This window comes from Callorhinus ursinus, unplaced genomic scaffold, assembly GCF_003265705.2.
Source record: "Callorhinus ursinus isolate GAN/ISIS: 27379988/994484 unplaced genomic scaffold, GSC_fseal_2.0 scaffold12, whole genome shotgun sequence".
NCBI lineage: Eukaryota > Metazoa > Chordata > Mammalia > Carnivora > Otariidae > Callorhinus > Callorhinus ursinus.
Window position 1 is genome coordinate 25620385 of NW_027397074.1, and position 16187 is coordinate 25636571.

Sequence of the window (16187 nt, forward strand, 5' to 3'; positions counted from 1 at the left end):
TACAACAGTGCCCTGCTAGCCAAGCAATCCACACCTCCTTCTAAAGGTTTTCCAATTTACTGAGGAGAGTATTTTCCTAAAGTTTCTGTTATGCCCTGAGAGCCTACTCTCATTCTTGATAAGAATAAAACATTATTAAGAACTCAACAAGTGGATATTTGAAAGCAGGGTTTAGTTTATTTTAGCCCATTTTTTATTTGTTTGGAGACTGAATTCCTTACACATGAAGATCAGTACTTATTTTGCGAGAATAAAAGTTTAAGAGACGATCAAGATTTCTTTAGCAAAGAGAAGCTGATTGAACATCCAAATAGGTCATGATGACTTATAAGTAACTGAAAATAGGATTTTAATGTCATAGTAGTTCTCTGTGTGGGTTGTTTAGATATGCATTAGACGGCTGATTTAATTGGCTATGGTAGATTTGAAAGACATAGAAAGCCTTTAAAATATGGCTAGGTATGTGGTTTTAGATCCAAATCAAGTATTGATCATTATGACTGTGGCTTGGTATAAATTTAGAATTATTGTAATCTAATGTGTTGAGGTTGTTCCATACTTATATTTAGGAGTGGCCAGAGAGGACATTTCTATAATGAAACTATGCTGTAATCAAATCAACAACTTAGTAATTTACTAGCTTTTTAAACTTCACATATTTTAATCTTTCAAGATTTTTATGATATGCTAAAAGTTATTGCAAAGAAGCTACTTTTTCCTCATAAAAGAATGCAATTTCCTAATTAATGAAGTCTTTAATTTTAGATGGAAAAACTAACTCAATAGATTACACCAAATTTAAAAGAGAATTTACTGTATGTATAACTAAAATACATGTTATTGTGGAAAGAAAAACATATAGGTAGTGGGCTATCTTCACTTGTAAAATTTCTTTTGAACTAATGGGAACTTATCTCACACTCATGGACTGTTGTAAATTACCAGTCATGTATTCCACAGCTTTAAGCTGTGATGTGCTAGAACAGAGGGCTTACTCACAGATTCAAGTTAGTTCACCTAGGTTGGATTCTTAGCTCCCCACTTACTAGCTAAGTAATCTCAGGCAAGATATTTAACTTTTTTGTGCTTTAGCTGAGAACATATCTACCTTGTGGATTATAGTAGAGCTAAATGAGTTAACACATAAAACATTCTTAGACCAGTGGCTGGCACGTGATGAATGTTCATTAAATGTTAGCTATTATTCTAGTGTGTGATAAAGGGAGGAACTACCACCGTTCTTAATGGGAAGTACTGGATGCAATTCTTGAATTTTTATTGGGTTTCATCTACTTTTTACAGAAGCTAGTATGCTTTTTGGACTGAGAGCACAAGGAAGCAGAGAGGGATGGCTCCTCTAAGTGAAACTAAACCCTGCATATAGTGCCTAAAATCACAGGAAGCTTGTCAGTGTGGGCAGACACCAAGAGCAGACCAATCTGAAAACCCACTTCTCTATCTTATTATCTCATGGAAATTAATGGAGAGTATCTGATGTAGACCCTTAAATTAACTGTTACTGCATAAGGTTTATTTATTTTTTTCTGAATAAGGTTTAAAACGTTGGTTTACTATGGGGTAAACTTAGGTTTTTGATAGTCATCCAAAATCTTCCTATCTATTCAGTCTCACTGCAGAATAAAAACTAAATTTACCACAGTGGATTGTTACATTAAGTCTGGTATTTATTTCTCCCAAGAGGCCATCTGCTTCTGGGGAAAGGCAACAGGGTGCCCTCCATTAATATATCTAACTGATGGTGTAATGATGTACAATTCCTTGTTAACCCTTGCAATTCAGTTACTGTCTTGGAACCTAAGATGGATTCTCTTTTCACTGTATAACTACAAATCTAAGGATAGACTTTTATAAAAATATTGGCCCCTGGTTCAGTCCAGCTTCTAGACTTTGCTTCTGATGCCTTGAGGTTCTTTTGATCCATTAGTCTAGCTGCCACAAAAACTCAGATTACTAAAGTTAGAGGGGAAGGGATGGGTTCTTCTGGTTCCAACTCTAAAACGTCCCAACAGAACAGGTGTACTTGCAAAGTAAAGTTAGCCTTAAGTGTCGTCTATCTAAAGTTGTACAATCGGCACAGGAGGGTGGAGCCCTCGCAACTGGCTTACCGGGGTGTGCGTGTGTCTTTGGGTGTCGAGGCACGCGCAGGACACGCACGGACCCACTTTCCTACGGCAGCCCAATCAAACTCTGGCTCTCACCTCAAAGGCTGTCAACTCTCACGCCTCTCCCTGCGCGCACAGCCAGCCCCCTCCTCACTCTTCCACTACCTCACGCCCCGCCTCCAAAGTAGCACGCACCACTCTCATTGGCAAGTGCTCCTCTCACTCCTATTCCTCAACCAATCACTCGAGTTCTGGTGGAGAGCGGCGGAGCCAATGGGAATGCTCGTTGCGGCAGCTGCCGGGTCCGAGCGCCGGGGAGGCGGTGCCGGGGGCGGGGTGCGGGTGGGGAAATCAGTTGCCATTTGGAGTGAGGAGCAGGCGGAGGCGGCGGCGGCGGTGTTTGCGGTGGCGCGGGATCCGCGGAGAGCCAGACACCTCGAGGCCCTTTCCTCCTGTCCCGATCCCCAGAAGCAGGGGTCCGGGCCCTCCCTGCAGTTGCCGGGCGATCCCGCGCGTGCAGCCCTGCGAGGCAGCGAGCGGCCCCGAGGCTGCGTGATCCGGACTGTTGCCCCTCTCCCCTGTCAGCGCGATGCCCGGGGCGGCGGCGGCTCCGGGCTCCTCGCGGCCCCAGCCGTGACCGCCACACCGAGCACGGCCCGCCGGTTGGGGCCGTTGGGCGTTTGTTTTTGCAGCCTTCCCCTCCCCCCCTCGCCGAGGCGGCGGGGGTGCGCGTTGGGAAGGGGGAGCCGAGAGACTCCTCCTCCTCCCCGATACCCCCGCCCCTCCCCCTTACACACTCGCACGCACTATCGCGCCGGCTCCCACACGCTCGCGCGCCTCCCGCTCTGCGCCTCCGTGTCGGCCGGCGTCGTCCCGGGCCCTCGGAGCCACCATGTCCACTGCCTCCTCCTCCAGTTCCTCTCAGACCCCTCATCCCCCGCCGCAGAGGATGCGGCGCAGCGCCGCGGGCTCCCCGCCCGCCGCCCCCTCCGCCGGCAACGGGAACGGTGCGGGCGGCGGCGGCGTGGGTTGCGCCCCGGCTGCGGGAGCCGGCCGGCTGCTGCAGCCCATCCGCGCCACGGTGCCCTACCAGCTCCTGCGGGGCAGCCAGCACAGTCCCACGCGCCCACCCGCCGCCGCCGCCGCCGCCTCGCTGGGCAACCTCCCGGGCCCCAGCGCGGCCCGCGGCCCCAGCCCGCCCAGCCCGACGCTGCCGCCCGCCACGGCCGCGGCCCCTACCGAGCAGGCGCCGCGGGCCAAGGGCCGCCCGAGACGGTCCCCCGAGAACCACCGGAGGAGCAACTCACCTGAGAGACGGAGCCCCGGCTCGCCCGTGTGCAGAGGTAGCGAGCCCAACCCTTCCGTCCTCCCGGGCTGCGTCTTCCCCGACGGTTCCCTCCGTGGAAACTTCAGCCTCTCCGGGCTTCTCTTTGCTAGTGCATTATCGAAGGTGTGAAAGTGGCTTTGGGAATCTCACCTCCCTGCGGTCGCTGCGGGGCTTGGAGGAGCGAACTGCAAAGCAACTTTTATTTGACCCACATGCCGCCCCTCAGATTTTATCTTCCATCACTCGCCTGCATCGAAAGGTTTTTCAGTTTGTGAGCTGATTAGCTCACTCATGTGTTTGCTGTTGGTAGCGGGGGAAGGAGGAGCTGGGCGAAACACTTAAAAATACACGCACACAAACTCTGGCAGCCGATAAGGTGGTGGTTGTAATCCACAGCCTCTTTGTGCTTTCCTACAAAGTTCCTAACGTGTCTGTGACTACTGGGATATATATATATTTCTTCTGTTTTGGAAGGGTGATGGCATTAGTTATGAGGATATCTGTTGGATGTGTAGAAGAGACAGTTTTGGATATGCAATTGAAGTGTATAGTGTTTTGGTGGGGTTTTTTTTTTTTTTTGGTCTCTTTTTTTCTACTTTATATAGTCATATGCATCAGAGCCGTACTTCGCTGAGAATCGTCTGTGCCCAACTCAAGATTTTCATGGTAAATTTCTAAAGACCTATTTGTGGAGTGTGCTCACTTTTTCCTTCCATTTTTAAGTACACTTAACAGTTCAGTTGAGCTGTTAAAGGATCTCAAGTTTCTTTTTTGTTAGGTGTCAAAGGTAATGGTGAGCTAGTGGATGCTGTCGGTTTCCCTTAATGTTTTGTGTTTTGGTTTGGTTTTGTTTATGTCTGGGGACAGTGCATGATCTAGTTGGGTCCTGGGGGAGAAAAGGAAGATTAGCCAAAACAGGGACTTAAAGCTCATAAGGAGTAGCTAATATAATTAGATACCAGGCTAGAGCTACAGATGCTGCTGCAGCAGCAGCATTGTGGAGACAACTGATCATACCGAGTGGGGAACTCTCTGCTTGGAAGGGAAACACTGTGGAGCTCTGTACGTTGATGTGGTATGTGGAAAAAAAAAAATTTTAATGGAGCTTTTTAATGAAAGACTTGGAGAAAGTGATTATGTTATGATGGATTGCAGTTTTGGTGGTGGTGTTTTTTTAATATTTCTGGCTGGTAATTAGCATGTTGCTAAGGCACTTGTTTTCAGACCACTTGATGGTGTGGCAGAGTAGGATGTAGTGCAGTGGTATGTGTACATGAGCACCAAGAAATACCTCCTGTAATCTGTATGCGCCAGGAGGAATTTGCTCCCCCACTCCTCCCCCAGGTCAAGCCAGCTGCTGCAGAAACTGACATCCTCCAGCAAATCCTGAATGAATGAATGAAAACAACGTGATCGCCCTAATAATGACCACAACTGAACACACATCTTTGGCTGTATTTTATAGAAAAGGCCACCATTTTCTAACAGATTAATGCCATATGCAGCTCCCTTGCACATTTTCTGGAGCTATATGAAATGAGAGGTAAAAGACGAATAGAAGGCAGCAGTTAGAGAAATTTTTGAGTGATTTAACTTCAACAGTGCATAGATTGAGTTTTGGGATTTTCTTTTAGGGACTAATGTGACAGCCATAGAATAAGCATCTCAGACTGTACAGAGGGTTTTGTGGGCAAAGTAAGAGTAGTTGCTGCAACAATATAATGGCCACCTAGTGCCTCCTCCCCTTTTGTTGATAAACACTAACATCTTACAACACGTCATAGTACAACTTGTTTTTCTGCATCCTTCAAAAGCCTTAATTGCTTAAGAATTACATGGTCCATCATAAAGTAGTTTTAATGAAATTTGTGATCAGGCTTAAACTATCCCCTTTGTTGTAGTGTGGCATATCTGAGTTTAATGCAATTTTAATGTAATCATGATGAAAACACTTCCCTGAGTCTGGTTGTGCAGCAGACAGATTTGCATCACTAGAGAGCTTGTATTGGGAATAGAAGAGGCTTTTCTGCTGTTTTTAACACCAGGTGGTTTTATCAGTTTCTTACATTTAAGGGATTTTGAATGCAGGCTCTTGAGCCCCCAGTTCCCTGATTATATTACCTTTATGTTACTTCTCCACATCCCGCCTTGCTCCTCTCTACCCATATTAAAACTGCAACTAATCTATTCTGTTTAGCCATTTAAAATCCATTCTGTGAACATTTGAACATTTTTTTCAAACATTATCTACTCAGTTTCTTTTGAATTCTGTGAGGTTCTGACTTCAGTGGATTTTAGCCTCCACAGGTCAAGGTTCCTGCCGCCGCGGCCGCTGCTGCTGCTGCAGACACTGACATCACTATACTGCATGAATGAAAAACAACAACGTGCTCCATTTCTTGCTCTCCACCTCCTTCCTTTTCTGCACACTCCTCTGTGTGTGTGTGTAAGATGGTGTTACGCTGCATTTGAAACTACATTTAAAAATGTTAAATTAAGTAGATGGTGGTTCAAGGGATATGTATGTAGTATAGAGGCATATTGTTTACAAAAAGCTTCAAGTGCTATGAGCATTTAGACTGGAGATGTCATAACTGAGCTTTCAGTATTTTTTTTTTTTATCTGGACTGGTGGTTATGGAAGAAAATACAGAAGCTTTAAACACTTTTCTTTGTAATTGTTTTACCAAGAAATTATGAAACAACATGATTTCTAAACATGTTGGATCATTATTATTTCCCTCTTAAACATTCTTACTATGCATATTTATAGGGTTAAATCTGTAGTAATAAAGAAATGATGCTCAGATTATTTCACAAAGCTGAGGAAAAGCTGAATTCTGTAAAGAGGTACAATCACATTTTAACATATTAATTTATAAAATTCAACAAGATGGCAATTTGCTTTATTTTTGGAGCACAGTTTTAGATGATTTAAAAGGGTATCATAACAAGACACATCTTTACCTGGACTTTTACAAATTAAAACTATCTTGTTTATGCATGTGGATCATATTTTTGTTTGCATTTTTTAAAACTTCAAGGTTTGTTATTTATATTCATTTCTTTACTTCTGCCATTAGCAAAATGTCACCCTCCCCCTTGTTTGGTTCTGAAGGGTCTTGAAGTGGTGAATGACAAGCTGCTGAATGCATCCTCAGGCTCCCTGTGATGTGTTTGTAATAGATGTAAAATCATAAAGTATTATGCAAATAGTTATTTTTTTGTAATGGTAATACATAAAGTCTACCTTTGAGATAAATAGGACAACTCAAATGAGAATATAGCGGGATGTTAGTGTTAAAAATTAATAATCTGTAAGCTAAAATCATATGTAATAACCAAAAGAAAATAAAGTTGCTTCTTTCTGAAACCTCAGAGCAAAACCTATGGATTTAGAAACCTAGCAAATGCTCACAATTTTACTGTGCAAGATAAGATAGTAAGTAGCAATTGCAGATCCTATTGTGGTTTTTTGTTTTTGTTTTTTTTAAGGATTGAGCATTAGGATGAATTATAAATTCTAAAAGATATAAAATCAGTTGCATTAGAGTACTCTGGATGGAGAATACTGCTTATTTTTAAGTGTACCAAATCTAGTTAAAAAAACATGGAAGAGCTTGTAATTTATATGGCTCCTGTTATGGAAAATAGCATGCGTTGATTCCTGGTTTAACATAACATTTATTCAGGCCTAATATGCTAGCAGATTACTAACTAACTCTAGAGTGAAATTTGATTAGAATTTTTCGTGATTATTATTGAGAGCTTTATTGTTTTATGCATTAAGAAGTTATGATTATATTTTAAAAGAAAATACAAAGCCAGCCAGCATGTAATGTTGAATGACTTCATGCAATGTGTACGTGTATGTCTTTGTGTTTTAATCAATTAATTTGCTTTCAGTTTTTTAATCTTTTCATTAAATTTCCCCTTTTGAGTCATTTTTATGCTCTGCTCAGTTTGTGGAACACAACATTTTTAATTACTTTTTTCTCCCCTTAGTTTTTAGAGATACTCAGGCATTCTCTTCATACAAAGTTACCTCTCAGGGTATTCTTAGAAATTAAAGTCCTTCTCATGGCCCCCTCTTTTAAAATTAATTTTCTTTGAGTGCTTAGAGGAAATTGTTTCAAAGCTCTCCTGTACTTGAGTAAAAATAGTTAAGAGTTGTAGGGTTTTTTGTTTTGTTTTGTTTCTAAAATGACAGGTTTCAAATACTGGTTTTTGAGAAAGGTTTTAGGCCTTTGAGAACTACACTAAGTATCAGCAGCATTGATTATTTAGCCTTTCCCATCAGTTATGGTGCATAAGATTTCTAGGTCACTTAAACAGATAAGTGAAATTATAGAAGTTATTTCTTCTTAAACTACTGTCTTATGATCAAAGATTATACTCCTCTCAAATAATGTATGCTAAGCATATTGAATATCGTACACCTAAGATATATAAAAGCATCTTGGTCAATTTAACTGTATGTGTAGTTTTGTGTGTGTATACTGAGCTAAAGATTATTTCATTATTTACAGTACTTATTACAGAAGGACATGTCATTCACTGCAGTGTACATTTCTTCAAGGATTTAATGCAAATTAGGAATTATGCATTGGGAAATGCTGAAGGGTAATGACATCCTTGTGGTCTTTATTTTATTTGTGATAATGCAGACTAAATGTGAATAAGAAAACAAATAATTGGGCTCCGTGGCAATGAATAACAATGGAAATAAATGGTAATGTTCAATAAATGGCTAATAGGAGAAGGTTTTTCTTAAGTCTGAAACTTAAATTTCTAGACACCTGTTTTATCAAAACTTTCACATGTCGCTAATCTGCGAAAGAGTACATACTGACAGCCATGATATTCTTAATTTTAGTTCAGTCTTTTCTCCAGTGCTTAAAATTGCTGGACACCACCACCAAGACAGGCTTTTCCACAGCACCTGTGCTTGGCGCTGTTGTATTTTGTTTTCAATATATAATTTTGTTATTAAATGATAAGGAAACCGAATCACTGGTGCTGTTTCTGTCCTTTTATACTTGTATTTTAATAAGAGGTTGATTTTGAGACTGATAGTCTTTTAATTGAGTTTGCCAAAAATGGAGGAAAGAGAGAACACTGCTCACCTATTAATATGGGGAGCCTAAGGAACTGATGGAAGAGTCAGAAATTCCCTCCACCTAAACTGACCATGAGTCCACCCATCATCCGGCTGATTCTAAAAGAATAAGATTTGTGTTTATTCTGCAAAACAGATTAAAAAGAAAGAAAATAAGGATTTTCCTTACATTATGAACAATTTTAGAGAAAAATACTTCTCCAGTATTTCGGTTTAGTGGGGACAAACATGGCAGATACCTTTAAGCAGTGTTGTTTACTTCAAAGGAATGTTATTGAGGCAAATAACAGGAGGAGGCAAGTTCATGAATACCTGAGTAACTTCCCCTATATTATGTTGTGTTTCTAGTTGTAGGTAGAAAGGAAGAAAGCATTTTAGTGCTTTTTTATATACTAGGCAATGTATATGTTCATTTATCAAGAAAGTGCATTTGAAGTGCAAATCTTCTGATTCCAGATCTAGCGTTTATTCCACAAGACTATCCCGTTGCTCCTAACTCAAAAAGACTCTGATATTGGTGACCAGCTGTGATTTCTGAGCTAAAAGAATTACTAAAGAATAGGTTTTCTGTTTTCACAGCACTATTACACTTTGCTAGGATGTGCCTTGACATTTTCAGAATGTCTAAACATGTAAGACACAGGATGGTCAGTGTAACCGGAATGGAATATATGTGGATTGGTCATATTTCTCCATTGTTCTTAAAAGTATAAGTGTGTGTGAGAGAAGGCAAGAAAGTGGGAAATCCTTTTTCCTGAGGACTCAGGGATATGAACTTGACTGTTTCTGGCCCTGTTCTCATCTAGAATTTGTGTTGTCCTTGAATCATAGTGAGAAGTACTTTTCTCCACGAATGTTAGAAGTTAGTTACACATGGTGGTAAACTAATGAATGCTTCAGGAATCACTAAGCAGAGACTGGTCTCAAGTGATTGTCTCAGCAACTGGTGCTAGGTTAATTCAGCCCTCCCAAGAGCTAACAAGTTATCACTGCAATTTGTGGGTTTGAACTGTGAATGTTTGTAACTTAATGAAGTGCCACCATGGTGCACCTTAATGATGGCTCACCAAAAATAAGGATGAATGGAAGAAACTAGTGAAACCCACTGTTGTGTGGCAAAATCAGTGTCCAAAATTGTCTTACAAGTCATTAGAATTAAATCTACTAAACATGTGAATGTTTCATAAACTGCTACAACTTGCTGCCTAGTGTTACTAAAGATCAAATACCTACCACCTACTGACAGTATAAACTCCTTATCTAGCCAGTATAACCACAGGGAGAACTTTTGTGAATAGTCCATATAGCTAATTTTAACTTTTACATTACTAAGAAAGAAACTTTCTAAAGGCATCATGCACTTGTTTTCTTAAGCAGAACAAACAAGACGTAAGTGAACTCTTTGTGGCTTATTTAGCTTTATTAATACTGATATACCTAACAAAATAATTATTATAAATCGTATTGAATATAAGATTGAATTAGCATTGACTGACAACTAGAGTTGCCCTGTAACTGATTCTATAAATTTGCTTTTGGGATTGTCTTTTTTTGTTTTTAGAGATGGAAAGAGAGACTCTTAAGCAGGTTCCATGCCTGGTGTGGAGCCCAATACAGGGCTCAGTCTCATGACCCTGAGATGAAATCAAGAGTTGGATGCTTAACCAACTGAGCCACCCAGGTGCCCCGGGATTGTCTTTTTTCTGATGAAAGTGGAATGAAGCAATGTGTGACTACGTTATTCCTTAATAGAATAACTTAGCTCTTTTCTCCAGAATTGTCACATTAAAGTCCAGGTTATTTCCTAAATGGTACTATAAGAGTCTTAGAAACAAAAGTATACTGGAAAAATATTAAATTTGGAGTTAAGAGACTTGGGTTCTATTTCCAGTTTTAACATTTCACTTACAGCAAGTCACCAATTCTTGACATCTTATTTTCTCTATCTTAGAGAAGATAGAGCCTGGGTGGCTTAGTCGGTTAAGTGTCTGCCTTTGGCTCAGGTCATGATCCCAGGGTTCTGGGATCAAGCCCCGCGTCGGGCTCCCTGCTCAGTGGGGAGCCTGCTTCTCTGCCTCTGCCCCCTCCCTCGTCTCTCATGAATAAATAAATAAAAATTTTTTAAAAATGAAGTGAGAGGTGGGATTTTTAAGATTTTGGTTAGGTAGAGAAAAAATTCTGAAAGGAAAAGTAAGGTTATTAAACTAGATAATTTTTTTAAGTATTTTAAGTATTCCCCCCAGCTTTATTGAGGTATGACTGAGAAATAAAAATTGTATATATTTAAAGTGTACAGTATGATGGTTTTATCTGTGTATACACTATGAAATGATTATCACAGTCAAGCTAATTAACACATCCATCACCTCACATAGTTACCATTTGTTTTGGTGTACGATGAGAACACTTGAGATCTACTCTTGACAAATTTCAAGTGTACAATACAGTATTAATTAACTAGAGTTACCGTGCTGTGTAGTATTCATCATTATTTACCCAGAACTTGGTCATCTTATAATTGAAAGTTTGTACCCTTGACCTGTATCTTCCCATTTCTCTCACCTGCAAGACCCTGGGAACCACCACTGTACTCTCTGCTTCTATAAATTTGACTTTTTTACATTCCACTTGTAAGTGAGATCATACAGTATTTGTTTTTCCGTGTCTGGCTTATTTTATTTAGTACAGTGTTCTCCAGGTTCATCTGTGTTGCCAATGGCAGGATTTCCTTCTTTTTTTTAAGGCTGTATAAAATGCGTGCACGTGTGTGTGACATTTTCTTTATCCATTCCTCCATCAGTGAACATTTGTTATTTCTGTATCTTGGCTATTGTGAATAATGCAATGAATGTGGGAGGGCAGATATCTCTTTAAGATACTGATTTCATTTCCTTTGGATGTATGTACCCAGAAGAAGGATTGCTGAATCATATGATAGTTCTAATTTTAGTGTTCTGAGGAACCCCTATACTGTTTTTTTTCCCTCCAAGATTTTATTTAGATTCAAATTAGTTAACATGTAGAGTAGTATTAGTTTTCAGGAACAGAATCTAGTGATTCATCACTTAACATAAAACACCCAGTGCTCATCACAAAGTGCCCTTCTTAAAGCCCATCACCCTTTAATACATCTCCCACTCCCCTCCTCTCCAGCAAACCTCAGTTCTCTATCTTTAATAAGAGTTTCTTATGGTTTGCCTCCCTCTGTTTTTATCTTATTTTTCCTTCCCTTCCCCATGTTCATCTGTTTTGTTTCTTAAATTCCAAGATGAGTGAAATCACATGGTGTTTGTCTTTCTCTGACTGACTTATTTTGCTTAGCATAATACGCTCTAGTTCTGTCCATGTCATTGCAAATGGCAAGATCTCATTCTTTTTGATGGCTGAGTAATATTCCATTCCATTACACACACACACACACACACACACACACACACACACACACACACACATCTTTATCTGTTCATCAGCCAATGGACATTTGGGCTCTTTCCATACTCTGGCTGTCATTGATAGTGCTGTTATAAACACTGAGGTGCATGTGCCCCTTTGAATCAGTATGTTTGTATCCTTTATAAATACCTAGGAGTGCAATTTCTGGATCATACGGTAGTTCAGATAGTTCTACTTTTAACTTTTTGAGGAACCTCCATACTGTTTTGCAGAGTGGCTGCACCAATTTGCATTCCCACCAACAGTATAAGAGGGTTCTCCTTTCTCCACATCCTTGCCAACATCTGTTGTTTCCTGAGTTGTTAATTTTAGCCATTCTGACAGGTGTGAGGTGGTATCTCATTGTGGTTTTGATTTGTATTTCCCTGATGATGAGTGATGTTGAGCGTTTTTTCATGTGTCTGTTAGCAACTGTATGTCATCTTTGGATAAATGTCTCTGTTCATGCCTTCTACGCATTTCTTAACTGGATTATTTTTTGGGTGTTGAGTTTGATAGGATACTAGCCCTCTATCAGAAATATCATTTGCAAATATCTTCTCCCATTCCATCAGTTACCTTTTAGTTTTGTTGCAGAAGCTTTTTATCTTGATGAAGTCCCAATAGTTCATTTTTGCTTTTGTTTCTTTTGCCTCTGGTGACATGTCTAGTAAGAAGTTGCTATAGCTGAATCACAGAGGTTGCACTGAATGTGTAGATTGCTTTGAGTAGTATAGACCTCTTAACAATATTTGTTCTTCCAATCCATGAGCATGGAATGGTTTTCCATTTCTTTGTGTCTTTTTCAATTTCTTTCATAAGTGTTCTATAGTTTTCAGCATACAGATCTTTCACCTGTTTAGTTAGGTTTATTCCCAGGAATCTTACGGTTTTTGGTGCAATTGTAAGTGGGATTGATTCCTTGATTTCTCTTTCTGCTGCTTCATTATTGGTATATGGAAATGCAACAGATTTATGTACATTGATTTTATATCCTGCCGCTTTGCTGAATTCATGTACTGGTTCTTCCATTTTTTTTGGTGGAGTCTTTTTGGGTTTTCTACATAGATATACCGTTTTCTATTCCCACCAATTTACATTCCCACCAATGGCATATCCTTGCCAGTGCTTTTTATCTCTTACCTTTTGATAATAGCCATTCTAGCAGGTGTGAGCTGGTATCTCACTGTGATTTTAATTTGCATTTCCCTGATGATTAGTGGTGTTGAGCACCTTTTCACGTACCTGTTGGCCATTATATGTCTTCTTTGAAAAATGTCTATTCAGCTCTTTTGCCCATTTTTTAATTGGGTTTTTTGTTTGTTTTGTTTTGTTTTTTGCTGTTGATTTGTAATAATTCCTTATATATTTTAGATATTAACTCCTTATCAGATGTATGATTTACAGATATTTTCTCCCATTCCATAGCTTGCCTTTTCATTTTATTGATTTTTTTTTTTCCTTTACTGTGCAGGAGCTTTTTAGTTTGATGTAGTCCCACTTATTTATTTTTGCTTTTGTTGCTTTGCTTTTGGTGTATATCCAAAATGTCATTGCCAAGACTGATGTCAAGGGGATTTTTCCCTCTATTTTCTCCTAGGAGTTTTACAGCTTTGGGTCTTATTTTTTTTTCTTTTTTTTTTCTTTTTATTTATTCACGAGCGACAGAGAGAAGAGAGGCAGAGAGAGAGAAAGGCAGAGGGAGAAGCAGGCTCCCAAGGAGCAGGGAGCCCGATGCGGGACTTGATCCCAGGACTCCAGGATCATGACCTGAGCCGAAGGCAGACACTTAACCATCTGAGCCACCCAGGCGCCCGGGTCTTATTTTTAAGGCTTTGATCCATTTTGAGTTAATTTTGTATTTGGTAATAAGAAGATGGTCTGGTTTCATTCTTTGGTATGTGGATATCCAATTTTTCCAACACCATTTATTGAAGAGATTGTCCTTTTGTGCCATTGTGTGTTCTTGGCACCCTTGTCAAAGATTAGTTGACCATACATCTTTGAGTTTATTTGTAGGCTCCGTTCTGTTACATTGGTCTATGTGTCTGTTTTTATACCAGTACCATATTGTTTTGATTACTGTTGTATAGACTAGATAATTCTTAGTAAAATGATCATTTATTGAGCTTTTATGTCAGCCACTAGTCTTCACTGAAACCTAGTGTAAAGTACTTTTATAACTTCTCTGTGTAAATGACATCCTACAAGTTAAGTAATTTGCCCAAGGTCAGGCAGCATGCACATAAGGCCCAGAGGGCCCATATAACTCTTAAGTCCCAACTTCAAGTTAACTGAGAGTTGCTTTTGGAACCCAGTTCATTATGGGACAGGAAAGCAAGCATAATGGGTTATCCCATTGCTTATACAGTTAAGTCATAGAAAGGCCAAAAATAGCATTAGAGGGTTGGGTGAAGAGAAACCTAAATGGGACTAGACTCTAGGGTCCACAGAACTTAAAATAGTTGCAAGTATTCCCAATGATTCAGGCCTCAGGTATGCATATAAGAATGTCATAGCATTTCAAAACCTTATTATGCCATTAATAAAGCCTTTCTCTTGGTCCTAAAAGGATCTACCACTTTGTTAAAGCAGAATTTAGATTTATTTTTTTTAAACTGCCTTTCGTATGAATTCTCAAAATCTGGATAGAGTAAGGTCTTTTGTATTTTCTTATTTGACAGTTTAAACTTTACATGTCTAATGTCTAATAAAGCATCATAAGGCTCCATTCATCCCTAACATGATTCTTTACTCTTGCCATCCTTTGATATTTTATTTTATTTTTTTTTAAAGATTTTATTTATTTATTTGAGAGAGAGAGAATGAGAGATAGAGAGCACGAGAGGGAAGAGGGTCAGAGGGAGAAGCAGACTCCCCGCTGAGCAGAGAGCGCGATGTGGGACTCGATCCTGGGACTCCAGGATCATGACCTGAGCCAAAGGCAGTCGCTTAACCAACTGAGCCACCCAGGTGCCCCATCCTTTGATATTTTAGCAGCATTCAAAATAGTACCTTTTTATATGTCACTCTCATGGCAAAGCAACAAGGTGCACTGTCTTCTCATAACTGCCTGAACTCTTCCACTTTCTCTGGGTTTGCTGATGTGATCCAGAAAAGATATTCTGAGCTCCATTATAATATTATCTTCCATGGTGATTTGGGTTTTTTTGTTTTTTTTTTTCAGTGTCATTTGTGCTTATTGTAAGCTCTCTTTAATAGTCTGGAACATGAGCCATTTCATAAGTAACATTAGAAATGATATTTTTATTGTTAGGATATTGAAAGTGTTGTATAGAGTCTGTGTGATGGATTGAGTTTTCGTGATATTTCTTCTGTAATTATATTAACTTTTCTAGTTAAATACATCAGTTTATAAGTTGAATCAGTGAAGTAATATTTCTATCTTAGAAGATAATAAAAACTGGTAGGGCTCAGTTGCTCAGGGTTACATCAGGTCTAGCCATAAAAAACTTTGCTAGTCTCATGTATACCTGTGAAGTGATCTTTCCATGAAGGTACAAAAAGATCATAGTGAAATATAGATTTGTTTATATATGAGCTGGTAGTCTGTAAACAAAATATTTTTACAATATCTTTGAGGGTTCTGTGACAATGTCATTTTCTTCTAAAGTATTGTTGGAGGCAATCTGATATATTGCTGTGAAAAGAATCAGCTGTAAGTTAGACTGTTTAAGTGTCTAACAGTTACTAAATAGAGGTTAGCAAACATTGCTAAATGCAGTTTCATTAGTTTCTTAGAAGTGGGGAATTAGACTGTGCTCAGAAATAAGGTTTTTTTGAAAACTACAATATTCTGCAATATTTTGGTCAGGTAGCTTAAAAAACATTTTAAAATCCTTTACATGCCAGAGTGACCCATTATTAAAAAACAAAACAAAACAAAACCTCTAGTCAGTCACATTTGCTTACTCTTTGGCTTTTTGGTTAACATATGGCCAAAGTTTAGTGTAGCTTTAATGTAATTTCCATGATAACTGTTCATTTATTCAAGAAATGTTTCAGTTACTGTACTAGTTGCTGGCAGTATGTTAGTGAGTAAAACTAATGGAATTCCTCCTTTTTTTACACAATAAATATTTTTTGAATCCCCACTGTATCTGAGGAACTCTGACCCTTACAGAATACATATTCTAGGTACAGTTGATGTACTCACGTTCATATTT

General features: G+C 39.4%; 1 protein-coding gene across 1 annotated transcript in view; it reads left to right on the forward strand.

Annotated features, from left to right (window-relative positions):
• The first annotated feature begins 2887 nt into the window (after nucleotides 1-2887).
• The window catches only part of GLCCI1 (glucocorticoid induced 1), a 103446-nt gene continuing 90146 nt past the window's right edge, over nucleotides 2888-16187 (forward strand). Inside the window, exon 1 of the mRNA XM_073898878.1 lies at nucleotides 2888-3466. Coding sequence (XP_073754979.1) covers nucleotides 3016-3466 — 451 coding nt within the window. The 5' untranslated portion in view covers nucleotides 2888-3015. The remainder of the gene's footprint in view (nucleotides 3467-16187) is intronic.